We start from the raw sequence: 18,787 nt of genomic DNA on the forward strand, positions 1-18,787 counted from the left end.
TATAAATGGGTAATTGTATGTAAAAATAATGTGATTTCTGTATAATGTGAAATAATGTATAATGTGATATCTTGTTACAATTGTAAGTCGCCCTGGATAAGGGCGTCTGCTAAGAAATAAATAATAATAATAACAAAAGGTAAGAGGCGAGTAGACATTAAATCCATCTTCCCAGACCAGAAACTGTTTTTGTGTTCTGCAGACTTAATATTAGGGAAATCGTCTATAAATGAGTTTGAACAGAAAAAGAGGTTCAGGCTTAAAATATATGTCAGCTTAGTTTGGAAAACGTTAGCCGCATCTAAACATTTTTTATGGCTAATTTTATTAAGAACATTTTTATTTTAACGTGTTTGTTATTTTTGAATAATCTATTTTTATCAATGGAGAAAATTATTTTAGGCTCTTTTAACGTGAACGGGTACAGGGATTTTAATAAAAAAAACACAATTATTTGATTTTTTAAACAGCAAGCGTTCAAACGTGATTTTATTGCAGGAGACACACTCGGACAGCAGTAATCAGTCTCACTGGCAATCTGAGTGGAGGGGAGACTGTATTTGAAGCCACAGTTCTAATTTTAGTGCTGGGGTTGCTGTTTTATTTTCTCCAGGATTTGGGGCAGATATTTTATCTATTGAGGAGATTATTCAAGGTCAACTTTTAAAAGTACAGATAAAACACGTGCGCCAAATGTTGGGGAGGAGAAGATTTTATTTTATAAAAAGCTCAGTCAGGTACTCAGGGGTTGCAGTATGGATACTTTCCTCGTGGTGGGGAGAGATTTTAATTGTACTATGGATATTAATAAAGATTGAAACCACAGGGAACCCCATCCCCAATCTGTCAGGGAGCTGGCCACTCTATTAAAAACTTTTGACCTGGTGGACATTTGGAGGATTTTTCAACCCACAAGTAGACAATATACCTGGATCAAATGTAATCAAAATCAGCTGTCAGGGGCACGCCTGGATAGGTTCTATACTCCACAACAGCATATTAACAAATTCACTAGTAGTATAGCATACAGTAGCTTTTCTGGTCATCACTTTGTTTCCGTCACTGTTTTACTACCAATCAAATCACATTCAAATTCATATTGGCACTTTAACAACAATCTGCTACAGGACAAAAACTTCACTGATTACTTTGAATTGTTTTGGAAAAATTGGCAAAATGAAAAAACTAATTATAGTAGTTTAAGACAGTGGTGGGATATAGGGAAAATTCAAATAAAACTTTTCTGTCAACAATACACACAAAATGTCACCAGGTCAGTGGATGCAGTGGTCAGTGAGCTGGAGAGAGAGATTGTTGAGTTTGCGAGCCAGCTGGCCAGCGAGAGCGATGAGGGGGCATATCGGGGCCTGCAGCAGAGGAGGCAGCTCCTGGGCAGCCTGTTAGAGAAGAAGGTGAAGGGCTTTCTGCTCAGAGCCCGCTTTACTGAACTCAAAGATATGGACGCCCCCACAGCCTTCTTCTTCGGCCTAGAGAGGAAGACAGCAGAGAGAGGAAGACAATGTGCTGTCTGAGGCTGCCCGGGGGGAGAGAGGTCTCCAGCCCTGCGGAGCTCAGGCATGCTGCAGTGAGCTTTTATTCTGATCTCTACAAGGCTGAGGGCTGCGACCCGGGAGAGATGGAGTGGCTTCTCCAGGGTCTCTCCAGCCTGGACAAGGAGGAGAGCAGCAGACTGGACACTCCACTGGCATTCCCAGAGCTCACTGCGGCCGTGGCGCAGCTCTCCAAAGGGAAGGCTCCCGGACTGGATGGACTGCCTGCTGAATTCTATCAGAAGTTCTGGAGCTCTGTTTGGTGAGGACCCGTACCAGGTCCTGTAGGAATGTGTTCGGGATGGGGAGCTGCCGCTGAGCTGCCGCAGGGCAGTGATAACACTGCTACCCAAGAAAGGAGACCTCTGTAACATCAAGAACTGGCGCCCTGTCTCCTTGCTGTGCTCCGATTACAAGCTGCTTTCCAAGGCTCTTGCTAATCGCCTAAAGACCAACACAGGATCAGTGGTGCACACAGACCAGTCACATTGTGTGCCCGAGAGATCGATTTTTGATAATTTGTTTTTATTAAGAGATGTTTTTAATGTGTCCAAATTTTATGTTGATTTTGGTTTAATTTCGCTTGATCAGGAAAAAGCTTTTGATAGAGTTGACCATGAGTATCTGTTTCATGTTTTAAAAGCTTTTGGTTTTGGCACTGTTTTTACTTCTTTTATAAGACTCCTTTATCACAATGTTTTTAGTGCTGTGAAAATTAATAACGGTCTGACTGTCCCCTGTGCAGAGAGGGATACGGCAGGGCTGCTCCCTCTCAGGGGTGCTCTATGCCCTCTCTATAGAGCCCCTGTTACATCAGCTGAGGGAGAAACTAGCTGGATTGGCAGCTGGGAGGATACCCCCTCCCCCCCCTCCATTACAGCCTTCAGTTTTAAGCTGGAATAAAACTGGGGTCAAACTTTTAGGTATTTATTTTGGGAATGAACAGTTCATGCAGCAGAACTGGGAGGGGCTGCTGGACAGGGTGAAGGGTAGGCTGCAGAGCTGGCAGTGGCTCCTCTCTCGGCTCTCCTTCAGGAGCAGGGTCCTCATCATTAATAATCTTGTCGCCTCCACGCTTTGGCATTAGCTGGTGTGCCTGGATCCTCCCCTGGTTTTTTAAATGAGATACAGAAATGCCTGGTGCAGTTTTTTTGGAATGGGCATCACTGGCTGCACCCCGCTGTTTAGTATCTCCCCCTTGAGGAGGGAGGACAGGGGCTCATTGATATCCCTAGCAGGATGGCAGCGTTTAGGCTGCAGGCTGCTCAGAGACTGTTGTACACCCCACAGCTGAGCTGGAGAGACCTGGCATTTTGTTTATTGCAAAAGACAGGGAGGCTGGATTTTGACAGACATTTGTTTTTAATATCTCTTGATTGTTTTAGTGATGCAGGGTTGGAGGGTTTTTATAAGAATCTGTTAAATGCTTGGAGACTTTTAAAGATCACAAGGTCAGAAGAATCACAGAGCACACAGTGGGTTTTTGAAGAGCCCCTGTTTTTTAACCCCATTTTTAAATGCAAGGTTTTTAGCTCTGTTTTTTTTTTATCCACTTTGTTTTTTAAAGCCGGTTTTACTAAACTGGGGCATTTAATTGATTTTAACCTTTTTAGTTGGAAAGCCAGCAGGGTTTTAACCCCTGCACTGAATATTAGATCAGAGTGTTTCCTGGAGAAGGTGCTGAGTGATCTCCGGGCATCCCTCTGTCCAGCACTCTCCCAGTTTCTGAGCAGGTTTCTGGAGGAGCGCATGGGCCCAGAGCAGGAACTCCTGTTCCCCGCAGTGCTGGTCTCCCCATCAGTGACAGAGAGGGGAGGGAGGAGAGTAGATAGTCGAGTTCATCGAGAAAGTGAGCGAGAGGTCCAGGGGGGCGGTGCAGTACAATTAGCAGGAGTTGACAGCGAGAGGTTAGTTGGACGGCATGAAATTCAAAGGTATTAACAAAGAATGCGGAGAGGTCGGAGGGGACAGAAAAGAGTAAGGAGGGAGAGAGAAGAAGGCCAGTCCCACCTCCCCATCTAGTGAGATGCGGGGTATGGGACAGGACGTAGAGAGAGGACAGGGCGGCAGGAGTTACAGTGTTATCAGGGGACAGCCAGGTTTCAGTGAGAGCAAGGAAATCGAGAGAGGTGGGAGGCAAAGGCAGAGATGAAATCAGCTTTGTTAGCAGAAGAGTGACAGTTCCAGAGTGCACCAGAGAGTGTGCGGGAGGGGGGGGGGAGGCAGAGGGATGAGGTTAGAGGGGTTGGGGGAGCAGAGGCAGAGAGAGGGCAGAGGACGAGGGTGAGAGGACAGAACAGGGATGTGAGAGACAGTCATAGCAGGACAGGCAAGCCAAATAGGCACAAAGGGAGTGGTGGGGTGGAGGGTACAGACCTGACTAGTAGATGGCATCTTCCAGAGTGCCGTTAGGTTCGGATCTATTCCAACAGCGTCTCGGCACAGGCCTCCCCTCGCTGGACTCCCACAGCTAGACTCCCACAGCTAGACTCCCGGCTCTCTTGTTGAGGCCCTTCGGTTAGCTGGTGCTTTGTGCTGGCGTGGAAATAGCCTGCCTGATTAATATAACAGCTGGGTGGGAAAAGAACAGCTAAACTGTGGAAACCAATCAAATAGCAAATCAACTTCTATTCAATTTAACCACTCTCACCTGGTACTAATCACACACTACCTAACCTAATTCAAACACCACCTTACAATGTTACTGAATGTAGTTAATTTAAAATTACTTGAAGCAGGAACTTACCTATCTGCCTCAGACCCTGGTTACCTGTAGACTGACCACTAGTAGATTCACAGGTTCCACCTCACTTTGCAAGGGAACTGGCACAGCTGCGTACTGCTCTAGAGACAATACTTTCACACACTTCAATAGGATCACACCACTACAGGAGGCTGCGTGGAGACCAATCCAATTGCAAAACAACCTCTATTCAAGTTAATTAACCACACTCCCTGGTACTAATCACAAATTGCAAATCAACCTCTATTCAAATAACCACAATACCTGGTACTAATCACACACACACACTACCTCACTAAATTGAAACACCAACTTAATAATGATACTTAAATAGTTGTTAGTGTAAAATCCTTAGATTAATAATATGGAAATATACACTAAAATTAATCTACAAATACAGTTGTATTAAGCCAATATTAAGTAAATTGCAATATGTTAATGTAACATTATTCAGCAGTTATTAACATTATTCGACTACGAAGCAGAATTCTAGTGTATATTTCCGTATTAAAGTTTTTTTTTCATTTTTTTATTTATTTAGTTGCAGTGTAGATAGAGGGGCAGAAGAGAGCTGTGGGTCCTTCAAGATCTCCTTCTCCTCCGTCCGCTTGCGTTTTCCGGGCCCCTGCAAAAAAACGTCTGCCTGAAAATGAAGAGGACCACGGGGAAACTGTGGGCCCTTGACCGGGGGACTGAAGGGATTCCCCTGCTTTCTCCTTGGGCATCTTGGGTATCCGCCCGGTCCCTCCCACCAACCATTGCCTGTTCTACAGGGTTCCAAAACCGATTCCTGCAAAGAAGGCACCACCGGTTTCTGAGGCTTGAGGCCGCTTGGGTTCCGAGGCAGCTAGTCTGAGAGGCTGTTCGGGTTCTAGCACTGGGGCTGAGGCTTTGTTCGAGGCAGGGGGGCTTGGGTTTAGGCAGCTCCTTGTACTCAGGAGCTGAGATCTCAGAAGTCGAAACCCAGGGAGAGGGAGGCAGGTTGCAGTGCAGGAGAGGGTTCGAGAGTGCTTGCCCTCAGGGTTGTAGACCTGAGGCATGCTGGCTGCTCATGCTGTAAGATCTGATCTAATAGAAGCATTCCAAATACTGAAAGGTATTGACAATGTCGACCCAGGGGACTTTTTCGACCTGAAAAAAGAAACAAGGACCAGGGGTCACAAGTGGAGATTAGATAAAGGGGCATTCAGAACAGAAAATAGGAGGCACTTTTTTACACAGAGAATTGTGAGGGTCTGGAACCAACTCCCCAGTAATGTTGTTGAAGCTGACACCCTGGGATCCTTCAAGAAGCTGCATGATGAGATTCTGGGATCAATAAGCTACTAACAACCAAACGAGCAAGATGGGCCGAATGGGCTCCTCTCGTTTGGAAACTTTCTTATGTTCTTAAGATGCATGTCCTCTGTGCCTCTGTACAGTCTGCCTCCAGGGACACCCCGCTTTGGCAAGACTGCTTTGTTTTTAAAGCTTCAACCTGTGGCTTCGCAAGGCTCTGTAAGCCGTCCCTTCAATCAATTCCTCATTATACTCCAAGCCCGCGTCCTGCAATCCCTTTTCTCCCGGTGCCTGGAATTCCACGGGCTGGATCTTCAAATTCCCAGGATAGGCGACACTTGGGAGCGTGCTCCGCGAGTGCAATTCCAAAAAGGTCCCGGATCACCGCGAGGAATGTTTCTGCTTTTGTTCTCCTGGTTGATCTCCTCCTTCTCCTTCTCCTTTTGCTCCCCTCCCCTGCTTTCTTCGCTGTCCTCCCCGCATTCCCCCACCAGCACAAACCTCTCCTTGCCCCGCACCCGGGTCACCCAGTTCTGGAACTCTTGTTCATCCTGTATCTCCGTCCTGAGGCATTTCCATATCTGTGTGTATGTGTGTGTGTGTGTGTGTGTGTCTATCTCCCTGTCCCTCTATCTCTCTCATAGCTTCAGTAGGCAAATACACTCTTTGGCAAGAGCAGCACTATACAAATAAGATAGTAGCAGGCGCTGGGGGAATTCACCTAAAGATTAATAAAGCAAAACTAATGTAAAGTCAAGCATTTCGGCTCCGTTAAAAAAATTATCCCTTTATTTTCTTACAACGGCAAGGAGCCTACCCAAATGATCTTCAGTGGCAATGCAGACAGACAGACAGATTAATGCGAAGACAGACAGTATCGTCAAATTGGCAATTGCAATGCTTCTGTAATGATGAGAATTTTTTTTTAAATAATATGATCTGTATAATGTGAAATAATGTATAATGTGATATCTTGTAACAATTGTAAGTCATCCGAGATAAGGGTGTCTGCTAAGAAAGAAAGAAAGAAAGAAAGAAAGAAAGAATAATAATAATAATAATAATAATAATAATAATAATAATAATAATAATAATGTGGCTGTCATTGGTTGAATTTATTGAGAAAAAAAAGTTATTTAGTTTATATACACTGAGTGTACAAAACATTAGGAACACCTTCCTAACATTGAGTTACACCCCCTTTTGCTCTCAGAACAGCCTCAATTCGTCAGGACATGGACTCTACAAGGTGCCGAACGTGTTCCACAGGGATGCTGGCCCATGTTGACTCCAATGCTTCCCACAGTTGTGTCAAGTTGGCTGGTAGTGGATCTCTACTCTGAATAGCTCGTTCCATCTCATCCCACAGATGCTCAATTGGATTGAGATCTGGTGACTGGGCAGGCAACTGCAGTAAGCTGAATTCACTGTCATGTTCGTGGAACCATTCCTGGATAAATCCTAGCCTTGTGGCATGGGGCATTATCCTGCTGAAAAAATCCATTAGCAGATGGGATGCACCTGATTGGCAATGATGTTCAGATATCCTGTGGCATTCAAACGTTGCTCCACTTTTATCAAGGGGCCCAATGTGTGCCATGAAAACACACCCCACACCATCACACCACCACCACCAGCCTGCAATGTTGACACGTGGCATGATGGATGCATGTACTCATGTGGTTTTCTCCATACCCTAGTCCTCCCATCAGCGTGAAACAGCAGGAACTGGGATTAATAAGACCAGGCAATGTTTTTCCAATCCTCCAGTGTCCAGTGTTTTCTTTCCTTAGCCCACTGCAACCGCAGTTTCTTGTGTTTTGCTGAAAGAAGTGGAACTGTTAGGTCGTCGGCTGCCATATCCCATTCGTGTCAAGGTAGGACGAGTTGTGCATTCTTTTATGGGTCTTTCGGCACCAATGTTGTACTGGATTGTCAGTTGACTAACTGTAGCCCGTCTATTGCTCTGCACAATTTGTGTCAGTCTCCTTTGGCCTCTTTCATCAATGAGCCGTTTTCGACCACTGGCCTGCCGTTGGCTGGATGTCTTTTGGGTGGTGGACCATCCTTGATACACACGGGAAACTGTTGAGAGAGAAAAAGCCAGCAGCGTTGCAGTTCTTGACACACTCAAACCGGCACGCTTGGCACCTACTACCATACCCCGTTCAAAGGCACTTACTGTAAATCTTTTGTCTTGCCCATTTACCCTCTGAATGGCACACTGTGGCAAAGTGCCTGGTAAGGGTAACAGGTGTAGCGGTGATGCGGTGCAGGAGTGACAGGCAGACAACGGTATTCCAGTGAAAAAGTGCTTTATTCCGTTTCCAGGTCTGGTGACCGAAAAATAACTAAATCCCCGGCGATACACAACAATGTGTAACGCACGGGGATAACAATAAACAAGGCACAGTCCTGAACAAAAACAAACAGACGGACACCAGTCCTGGGTGAGTGCATTCGTGATGGTGCTTTAGTGCAAACATGGTGCAGTGGTGCTCCGGATAGTGCTGACCCTTGGCGACAGCTCCGGAGTAGTGCTTTAACTGTCTGGTGGTGAAAAACTCAGACAATTACACAGACACACACAACACAACACAACACGTAATTCTTTCTCTTATTCTCTATTAACAATCAGAGCTCCTCTCTCGATCCTTCTCTCTCCAAACATTTAACCCAAACGAAGGAAAAGAACAGCGTTACCCTGGCCCCTATATGTAATCCTGCATGATATCTAGGTAAACGGTTGCAGCTGCCTTATTACTTGCAGCTGCCCCTCGTTTACCTGTCAAATCAATATGGTCTTACAACAGAGTCTCGCTTCCTTCCAAGCTGACCCACTTCCCGGTCCCGGAAACGAACTGTCAGGCCAGCCCTTCCAGATACTTCTCCTCCCGTTCTTTAGCGCCCTCACAGGTCGGGAGGAAGATTTATCACCAGAACTCATTGTATTTCTGTCACACACACACATACACAATCCATGTCTCAATTGTGTGAAGGTTTAGAAATCCTTCTTTAACCTGTCTCCCCTTCATCTACATCTACATTCATCTGATTGAAGTGGATTTAACAGGTTACATCTATAAGGATTCATAGTTTTCACCAGGATTCACCTTGTCAGTCTATTTCATGGAAAGAGCAGGTGTGCTGTTTGGTATCATTGTGTGCACCACACTGAACATGGACCAGAGAAAGCAAAGGAGAGAGTTGTCTGAGGAGATCAGAAAGAAAATAATAGACAAGCATGGTAAAGGTAAAGGCTACAAGACCATCTCCAAGCAGCTTGATGTTCCTGTGACAACAGTTGCAAATATTATTAAGAAGTTTAAGGTCCATGGAACTGTAGCCAACCTCCCTGGGCGCGGCCGCAAGAGGAAAATCGACCCCAGATTGAACAGAAGGATAGTGTGAATGGTAGAAAAAGAACCAAGGATAACTGCCAAAGAGATACAAGCTGAACTCCAAGGTGAAGGTACGTCAGTTTCTGATCACACCATCCGTCGCTTTTTGAGTGAAAGTGGGCTCCATGGAAGAAGACCCAGGAGGACTCCACTTTTGACAGAAAAACATAAAAAAGCCAGACTGGAATTTGCTAAAATGCATATTGACAAGCCACAATCCTTCTGGGAGAATGTCCTTTGGACAGATGAGTCAAAACTGGAGCTTTTTGGCAAGTCACATCAGCTCTATGTTCACAGACGAAAAAATGAAGCTTTCAAAGAAAAGAACACCATACCTACAGTGAAACATGGAGGAGGCTCGGTTATGTTTTGGGGCTGCTTTGCTGCGCCTGGCACAGGGTGCCTTGAATCTGTGCAGGGCACAAGGAAATCTCAAGACTATCAAGGCATTCTGGAGCGAAACGTACTGCCCAGTGTCAGAAAGCTCTGTCTCAGTCGCAGGTCATGGGTCCTCCAACAGGATAATGACACAAAACACACAGCTAAAAGCACCCAAGAATAGATAAGAACAAAACATTGGACTATTCTGAAGTGGCCTTCTATGATCTGAATCCTATCGAACATCTATGGAAAGAGCTGAAACTTGCAGTCTGGAGAAGGCACCCATCAAACCTGAGACAGCTGAAGCAGTTTGCTCAGGAAGAGTGGGCCAAACTACCTGTTAACAGGTGCAGAAGTCTCATTGAGAGCTACAGAAAACGTTTGATTGCAGTGATTGCCTCTAAAGGTTGTGCAACAAAATATTAGGTTAGCGGTCCCATCATTTTTGTCCATGCCATTTTCATTTGTTTTCTAATTTACAATATTATGTTGAATAAAAAATCAAAAGCAAAGTCTGATTTCTATTAAATATGGAATAAACAATGGTGGATGCCAATTACTTTTGTCAGTTTCAAGTTATTTCAGAGAAAATTGTGCATTCTTCATTTTTTGTGGAGGGGTACCAACAAATTTGAGCACGTCTGTATATATATATATATATATGTATATATATATATATATATATATATATATATATATATATATATAGTAAAACGAATCGCACCCACACGGGTTCGTTGCCCCTTTAAAACCACAACCCAAGACACAGGAATGGATTTTTTTTCCCGCGCTGACGCGCTATTTTTAATACAAACAAAACAAAATAAACACCTAGCTCTTTCTGAGCAGTGACTAAACTTTCGGGAACACCCTGACACCCCACCAAACACAACACCACAAACAGACCATATCACACAGGTTTACACCGCTTACTTTTCCTCCTGACTGCTCAGAAGCAGAGCACCTCTTCTGCCTCCTTTTATTCAGCAGCCATGAGCAGACTAACTGCCTCCCTTAAATACCCTGCACCTGGTCCTAATTTGACAATATTTACCAGGTGCAGGGGATAATTAATAATAAAATAATTAACAAATTAAATTCAACGATAAGGCAAAACAATTAAACAATAAACAAAAACAAATAAACTAAACAAATGTGCATTCCGCACATGTTTTTCTTCAGGGAGGCTTTAACCCCCTCCCTGCTGTCTCACATATCCCCCCCCCCCTTGTCTTTTCAAGACACCGGCCATTCGACGGCCACCTCCTCCCCTAAAACACAACCACCCACCCTCGAGTCCATCAATGTCTCTTTTCACCCTCTTCCATGGGCGGACTTGAGGGTGGGCCGGTCCATGTTCTGGCCCCGCCAGGTAGGGACCGCGCACCTGTGACGAGGGACCCCACTGGTTTGTCAGGGGCGACCGGCGCGACAACCGGGGCACTGGAGGTCTGCAGCCGGGGCCCGGTGCAGCGACGTCCAATCACCCAGGGGGAGCAAAGTAGTGACCAGGGGGAGCTCAAGCGCCGTCTGGGAGCAGCGCAGCGACGTCTTGGTGCTTGGGAGGAGCGGAGCATGGAACCAGGTGGAGAACTGTGACCGGTTCTGCAGACTCCTGGGCTCCAGGTCTAGCGAAGGGAGGTCCAAGCAAACCGGAAGGGTGTCCAGGAGCAAGGGGCGAGGGACCGCACACAGCGGCGGTGCCGGACTGGACCGCAGGGGTGGTGGTCGGGGCTGTGGTGGAGGCGGGCTCTTCACCTCTTTCCCCTCTTGCTCGGGCGGCGGCAGCTCCTCCCCCTCTGGCTCTCGGGACTGCAGCTCCACCCCCTCTGGCTCTCGGGACTGCAGCTCCACCCCCTCTGGCTCTCGGGACGGCAGCTCCACCCCCTTTGGCTATCGGGACGGCAGCTCCACCCCCTCTGGCTCTCGGGACTGCAGCTCCACCCCCTCTGGCTCTCGGGACGGCAGCTTGTAATAGAATATGTTACAGAAAAATAGAATTGGCTCGACATAATGTACTGGCATTTTGTACTCCTATAACCTTGCTCGCATAACCTTGTATGCTTTGCCTAAGATAAAGTTTGTTACAAGGAACCGCAAGATGCCTACACTGCAGCTGTGGCTGTGAAGATAACAGGATGAGCCAGACTTGTTTCTTTGTACGTACACCCAAACCACCCATCCTGTTATCTGTTTGCTTAGCTATATGCCAGGTATGCACAGTTATAAGTTATCCTGATGTAACTTTCACTATTATCTGCTGTATTATTGAATTGTGGTTTGTCACACTTGAGAATTATTGTATTTCTTGTTCTTATTGTATGACTTATATTGTAACACTTGAATGTATTTGTATTTGCTTGCGATTGTAAGTCGCCCTGGATAAGGGCGTCTGCTAAGAAATAAATAATAATAATAATAATAATAATAAGTTGTTTTTCCTTATATGCTAATATCTGAATCATCATTGGCTAACCCTCTGCCTTGCTGACAGTTTTAAGGTATATAAGAAACTGATCTAACTCTGTATGTTGAAACACTGCTCGATGATTATCTAGCACCCTGTGTGTTGAGAGTGTTTTCAGTTTGCAAACTTAAGAAATAAAGGCCTGTGTGTTTGGAACTCGCAGTCTCTCTTCCTTTTATTTAGAATTCCGCGACATGTTGCTTTCATATTATGTTACCAAACTGTGAATTATTGGAAAATATTTTTGTTAATTTGATGAAATGTTACCAGGTATATAGCAAACAGCTGGTGTCAGTCTCATAGCATCTAACAGGATGGCACTTGCATAAAAATGTTTTTAAAGTTTATAACACAGTGTAAGATTTTTCAATGTTAAGAAAACTCAGTTGAGCTGTTGTTTAAACTTCCTTTTCATTTATTAATTTTTATAACCAAAAACCGATTGATCTCCCTAGTTATTGTATTGGATACTGGTGTAGGTCATGTACAGCACTCAAAAAGCACCCACCCAATTATCAATACTGGAACCCATTCCAGGCCAGTAATATCTGGAGGAAATTGCCTCTCTGGTTCTGTGTTGGCCACAGTGTGCCCCTATAGCACTTGCATGAAATTCCAGGAAGAGACTGTCTGCCTCTTCAGTGCCTTTGACCACCTTCACCTTCATTGATGGCTCTGTACCCTTCTTACATATATAATAGAGCTATCCATCTAATAAACAAAAGAAAATAATAAGGAAAAAAAACATGTAGACAGGGTTGTAAACACATATTCAGCTATGGCAGTGATTTTCACCCGTAGTCCTGTAGTTAGCCGTGCCTGCTTTTTTCTAAGTGAGATAGGTTACTAGGGATGAATATCTCTGAGTTTTGTTAAACGAAAGGTTTGGTGAACTACAAAGTTAATATACAGCTATCCAACAATATATTATTAGGCTAATACGATTACAGTAGCATCTGTTGCTGAAAATAAGTTACGTTGGCTAATTATGTTTTCGTTGTAGTGAAGATACCTTAGACATTATTATTATTATTATTATTATTATTATTATTATTATTATTATTTATTTCTTAGCAGACGCCCTTACCCATTAACGAATGGTCATCAACACGGTAAAGCAACAAAAATAATATTAGCCTATTATTTATTTGGCAAATAGCACCACCACCACCTCTCCAGGTAAGTTAGCTATACATTTTGGGGTTTTGTGAAATTTAATTTAATTTGAATTTATAGCATTTGCAACCCATCCAAGCTTTGAATTACCTTGAACCACATATTGTCCTGCACGCCTCCGGATGATGAATTTTCCCCCCTTCCTGGCCTTCTCGGGGTATTTTCCCATTGTCTTGTACAGTAATATTTCCCTGTACATTGTTGGATCCATAATCTTCGTTAAGATGACTAGATCAAAAGAGTTAAAATAGGTTTTTAATACATTTACTACACTCATCATTATACAATCGAATACGTTGCAATGCCCTGCTGTTCATTTGATAAATTAACATAATACACTCATCTTCTCTCAGTATTTCATATGGAAATCAAACGTTACAAATCGAATCATAATTGAAACATTTCTACTTCTATTTTTTTTTTTTTTTTTTTACTAACCATGTTTCTATTGTCCTCGTCACGGGCGTGACTTCACGATTTAAGAAATAATTCCTGAATAAAACAAACAAAAAGAAACTTCTCACTTAAATATTAACAGACAAAAAAAACAGTACCAAGTAATATTTTAAAAGAAAAATATGTTCTTCAATGAGAAATAAACTAAAGTATTTATGTACAAGTTTCCAGAATCTTTTCTGCTACTGCACGCTCCTCACAACACTGTCAGCAGGAATTAAATTGCTTACAAATAAATAAGTAAATAAACATTTAGAAGACTGTACTGCATTTAACTGAATTATAAAATAACTGGGTTAATTTACACGTAGTAGATTACCTCTGTAGTAATAAAAATAAATAAATATAAACGAGAGTGTTTCAATGTGTTTATTGTGCTCTGTGAAACATACTGGTACAATTCGTCACAAGACTTCATTTAATTACCGTTGCGTTTTGTTGTTGTTGTTTTTCTTCTTTTTCTTATTCATTTTCTTAGCAGACGCCCTCACTCAGGGCGACTTACAGCTCTCACAAAATATACATATTTCACAATGCAGTAAGAGCAGATAAAATATACAATACCTTCAGAGCAACTTTTACTAAAATATGTCCATGTACACAGTTCGATAATCACAATATAGTAAGAGTACATACAATACTAACGTCCTAATAAGAGTAAGTAACTAGCTCATTTATACACATTTGAAGAAACACAATATATAGTTGTTGTTGTTGTGACTGTGTTTAAACAATGTGTTCTGGATGTAGAATCGCTGAAATCACAAGCTTGCACAAACATTTTCCGTCCAGAAGCAATAAACTCGCTCCCGTTTGCAGCAGACCGCACGTTCACGTTGCAGCAGGCGCTGCTCGGATTGCAATGACAGGTTACGCGAGGTCGTGAGCGAGGAATCACACACTCCCGTTGGCAGATCGCAAGGTTGGTTGCAAGCGCATGCGCACATCCACCGAGGACACATCAATCCTAGGGGGCACTGAATTCGTCGTAACACCGGCACGTTTTTGCCAGACCGTCGAGAATTAAACAGTTTGAAGTTGATGAAATATATATATATATATATATATATATATATATATATATATATATATATATATATATATATATATATATATATATACATATATATATATATATATATACATATATATATATATATATACATATATATATATATATATACATATATATATATATATATATACATATATATATATATATATATATATATATATATATATATATATATATATATATATTGTTGCAAACAATAACTGCATACCATGGGCAATAAAAACGTTTTCCTGTTCTGGCAATTGAATAACAAATGCGTTCTGTAACAATATGTTTTAGGATGAGATGTCAACGAGTAAGAAATTTGCTATTTTTTATTAAAACTGCCCAAAACTTCTGAAAAACTTCTGAATGGCAAAATAGCACCACCTTGTGGACCGCAGTGGAACTTGTGTTTTTCTTCGTTTTAACGTTCTTCATATATTACCAAATGCAAGGATGGGGCTGATTCAGCAAACAGGAGGAGAACGCTTCTGAGAGAGAGAGAGAGAGAGAGAGAGAGAGAGAGAGAGAGAGAGAGAGAGAGAGAGAGAGAGAGAGAGAGAGAGAGAGAGAGAGAGAGCAAAACCAAAGAGCCAAAACACAGGGACACCTACAGCAGCAAGCCCTGTTCCTGACAGCACACAGCCTGCCCGCAGCACTGACAGCACAGCCCCAGTCCCCACTGTCCCAGCAGAGGAGAGCACAGTCCCTGGAGATAGCCAGCCCCTCCTCACCCAGCCCCCGGAGCTCCACAGCACAGTGGCAATCATGAAGGCAAGCCTCTCCCTGCTAGAGGTGGAGCTGACAGAGCTCAGGGAGCTAGTCCGGGCCAGGCTCACAGAGAGCGACATCACACAGCAGTTGAAAGACCAGACCATACAGATCAAGAATGAATATAAAGCCTCATTCAGGGAACTGAAGGCAGAGGTGAAGGAGCTGCAGCAGGACAGGGAAACCCTGAGAAGAGAACTGACCGGACTGAGAGAGGAGCTGCAGCACAGAGACAAAACAGTACAGAGCCTGAGGGAGCAACTGCACACACTCACAGTCCCCCACAGCCCTGCAGGAGGCACAGCAACCCAGACAGCACAGTGCCCCCCAGCCCCAGCCTGCAAGGACACACTGACACACACACACAGCACACTGACACACACACACAGCACACCAGCCAAACACACTGACACACCGACACACACACACACACACACACAGACAACACCGACAGCCCCCCAGCCAGACACACTGGCAATCACACAAAGCCTGACACACACACCACACACACGAACAGCACACAGAACACTCCCAACACACACGCTGACCCAGGCACACAGAACACTCCCAACACACACGCTGACCCAGGCACACAGAACACTCCCAACACACACGCTGACCCAGGCACAGCCCCGACCCCCTCGGGCAGACCGGCTGCAAAGCACCGCAACACCGAGATCGCCCTGCTGATGGACTCCAACGGGAAATACATTGATGAGAAGTGGCTCTTCCCAAAACACACAGTGTCCAAGATCTGGTGTCCGACCACAGAGAAGGCCCTGGAGGCTCTGTGTGAGTCCACCCTCGGCTCCCCCGGACACATAATCATTCACACAGGCACCAATGATCTGAGGGCCCAGCAGGAGAACATGGCCAAGTCCATCAGGAGAGTGGCGGAGAGGGCAACCCAGGAATTTCCGCATTCAAAAATCATCATCTCCACCCTGCTGCCCAGAAAGGATTTCCACCAATACACCATCCAGAAGATCAACGCGGAAGTCTCCCGAGGGTGCACTCTACTACCCAACGTGCACCTGGCACACCACCCCACCCTAGGGCTACAACACCTGTACGACCACGTGCACCTGCACCAGCGGGGAGTCAGCATCTTTGCCAAGACCCTGAAAGACGTCACCCTGGGCCGAGACCCAGCCATTCCCCAACACAGCAACAGGAGAGGCCTCAACGTCCACAGACCACAGCACAGCCCACAGACAGACAGGTGGGCCCCCAGGAGCCTCCGTCCACAGCCTGGACAACACAACCGACACCTGCTTAGCCCAGCCCAGCCCAGAAAGCCCAGGCCCGGCCCAGCCCAGCGCCCAGCCCAGCCCAGCAGACCCAGGTCCGGTCCTGCCAGCCCATTCCAGCACCCAGCCCAGCCATCCCAGCAGCAGGCTCACAGCTATGCTGCGGCCCTCAGCAGACCAGCAGGGACTGGGAGCACAGAGCTGGAGGAGATTCACCACCTCCTGAACCTCATCTGCACAAGACTTATGAGCTAAGTCAATACTATTAAAAAAAATAAATAAATAAATAAATAAATAGATTGTAAAAGAGAAAAGGGGGAGGAAAGGAAAAGAGAAAGGGGGAAAAAAAGTATATATATTGTACGTAGAGATTTCAGCAGCAAAACGTAAATATAATTAATATTTAGTGAATTATTAGAAAACAAATATGTATATATATATATATATATATATATATATATATATGTATATATATATATATATATATATATATATATATATATATATATATATATATATATATTTTGTTTCTTCAAAATGTTTTGTTTAATTCTAAGACAAAAAATAGATAAATAATTACAAATATAAATATGATTAAATCTTTGTCCATCACAATGTGGAATATCCAGGGCCTGAGCTCCTCAGTGTTTGGGCTGAAGAGCACAGCCCCAGAGTTTATAGAGAGAGTGAAAGACCTGGATATCATCATCCTGCAGGAAACATGGTGCAGGGCAGACGTGTCCACTCACTGTCCCTCAGGCTACAGGGAGATCATAGTGCCCTCGCTGAAAAAGACCACAGTCAGACGAGGCAGAGACTCTGGGGGAATAATCATTTGGTACAAAGCAGAGCTCACCAACTCAATAGAACCAATTAAACAGGGAGAGTCACATTTGTGGCTTAAAATCAGCAGAAATATTGTCTCTGCAGAAAATGAAATCTTCCTGTGTGCAATATATATCCCCCCCTCAGAATCCCCATACTATAGTGAGGAAACCTTTACCAGTCTCCACACAGAGATCTGCCACTTCCAGGCCCAGGGAAATGTTCTGATCTGTGGAGATCTGAACGCCAGGACAGGCAAGCAGCCTGACTTCACCAGCACACAGGGAGACCAACATATATTCAGGCAAAAACCCCTATATTCCAGCCCTATTGTCTCCCAGAGAAACAGCTATGATAGAGAAATAAATCAAAGTGGAAGACAATTACTGCAACTCTGTCAAGGCCTGGGCCTGTACATTATAATGGTAGGATCCGAGGGGACTCTTTAGGAAGACACACCTACAGCTCAGCTCTTGGCAACAGTGTAGTAGATTACACCATTACTGACCTCGACCCTTCCTCTATTAGTGCATTCACTGTCAGGCCAATATCTCCTCTGTCAGACCACAGTCAAATAACTGTGTTCCTTAAAAGAACAGAGCAGACCAGCAACACACAGACACAGCCCTGCAAGCTGTATAACCTCCATCATTCCTACAGATGGGCTCCAAACAGTGCAGAAGAATACCAGAAAGCAATCAGCCATCCAAAAATCCAATCACTATTAAACACCTTTCTGGTTACACCACATACTCACAGTAAACAGGGAGTAAATCTAGCTGTAGAAAACCTGAATGAAATATTTAGACAGGCAGCTTTAAAATCCAAACTAAAAATAATTCGGAACACTCAAAAGAAAAAACTGAAAGAAGAAAATTGGTTTGATGAAGATTGTAAAAATATAAGGAAAAGACTTAGGCAATTATCAAATAAAAAACATAGACAACCAGACAACCAAGATTTACGCCTCAGCTACTGTGAAACTCTAAATTACTATAAACGCACACTAAAACAGAAAAAAAATAACCACATCAACAAGCAACTGACAGAAATCGAGGAGTCCATTAACTCAAACCGATTCTGGGAACATTGGAAAAAACTAAATAAATCAAAACCAGAAGAATTGGCCATACAAAATGGAAATATATGGAAAAACCATTTTGAAAAACTCTATCAAAACATAACACACAATGAACAACCATTAGATCAAAACAATATTTATGAAAAACTGAAAAAACTAGAATTGTCAATTAAAGACAACCAGAATCCACTGGACTCTCCAATCACTGCGCAGGAACTTAAAGAGAAACTGCAGACCCTCCAGAATAGGAAAGCCAGCGGGGTAGACAGCGTCTCCAATGAGATGCTGAAGCACAGCAGCCCTAAGCTGCAGGAGGCCCTGCGCAAACTGTTTAACCTGATACTAAGTGTG

The 18,787-nt window shown here is 43.9% G+C and overlaps 1 protein-coding gene across 2 annotated transcripts; it reads right to left on the bottom strand.

Annotated features, from left to right (window-relative positions):
• Nucleotides 1-10,580: 10,580 nt before the first annotated feature.
• Nucleotides 10,581-14,337, bottom strand: LOC131737490 (uncharacterized). 2 transcript variants are annotated; one of them, XR_009329130.1, is made up of 5 exons: nucleotides 13,879-14,337; nucleotides 13,435-13,488; nucleotides 13,087-13,224; nucleotides 12,329-12,531; nucleotides 10,581-11,321 (listed from the first exon to the last, which is right to left on the bottom strand). XR_009329130.1 is itself a non-coding variant. In XM_059026769.1 (4 exons), the coding sequence occupies exons 3-4, from the start codon at nucleotides 13,205-13,207 to the stop codon at nucleotides 10,873-10,875; spliced, it is 570 nt and encodes a 189-aa protein (XP_058882752.1). In that variant the 5' UTR covers nucleotides 13,208-13,224; nucleotides 13,435-13,488; nucleotides 13,879-14,337; the 3' UTR covers nucleotides 10,581-10,872. The 2 variants fall into 2 exon arrangements, 1 of the variants encoding a protein (XP_058882752.1); XM_059026769.1 differs by lacking the exon at nucleotides 12,329-12,531.
• Between the last annotated feature and the right edge of the window lie 4,450 nt (nucleotides 14,338-18,787).

This window comes from Acipenser ruthenus, chromosome 7, assembly GCF_902713425.1.
Source record: "Acipenser ruthenus chromosome 7, fAciRut3.2 maternal haplotype, whole genome shotgun sequence".
In the NCBI taxonomy this organism is placed as follows: domain Eukaryota; kingdom Metazoa; phylum Chordata; class Actinopteri; order Acipenseriformes; family Acipenseridae; genus Acipenser; species Acipenser ruthenus.

Bases quoted from the DNA above. Each gene is read 5' to 3' on its own strand.
- LOC131737490 (XM_059026769.1), bottom strand. From the start codon at position 13,207: ATGGATCCAACAATGTACAGGGAAATATTACTGTACAAGACAATGGGA. The intron at 11,322-13,086 runs GTAATTCAAAGC...TTCTATTACAAG, and splicing joins AGGACAATATGTGGTTCAAG to CTGCCGTCCCGAGAGCCAGA.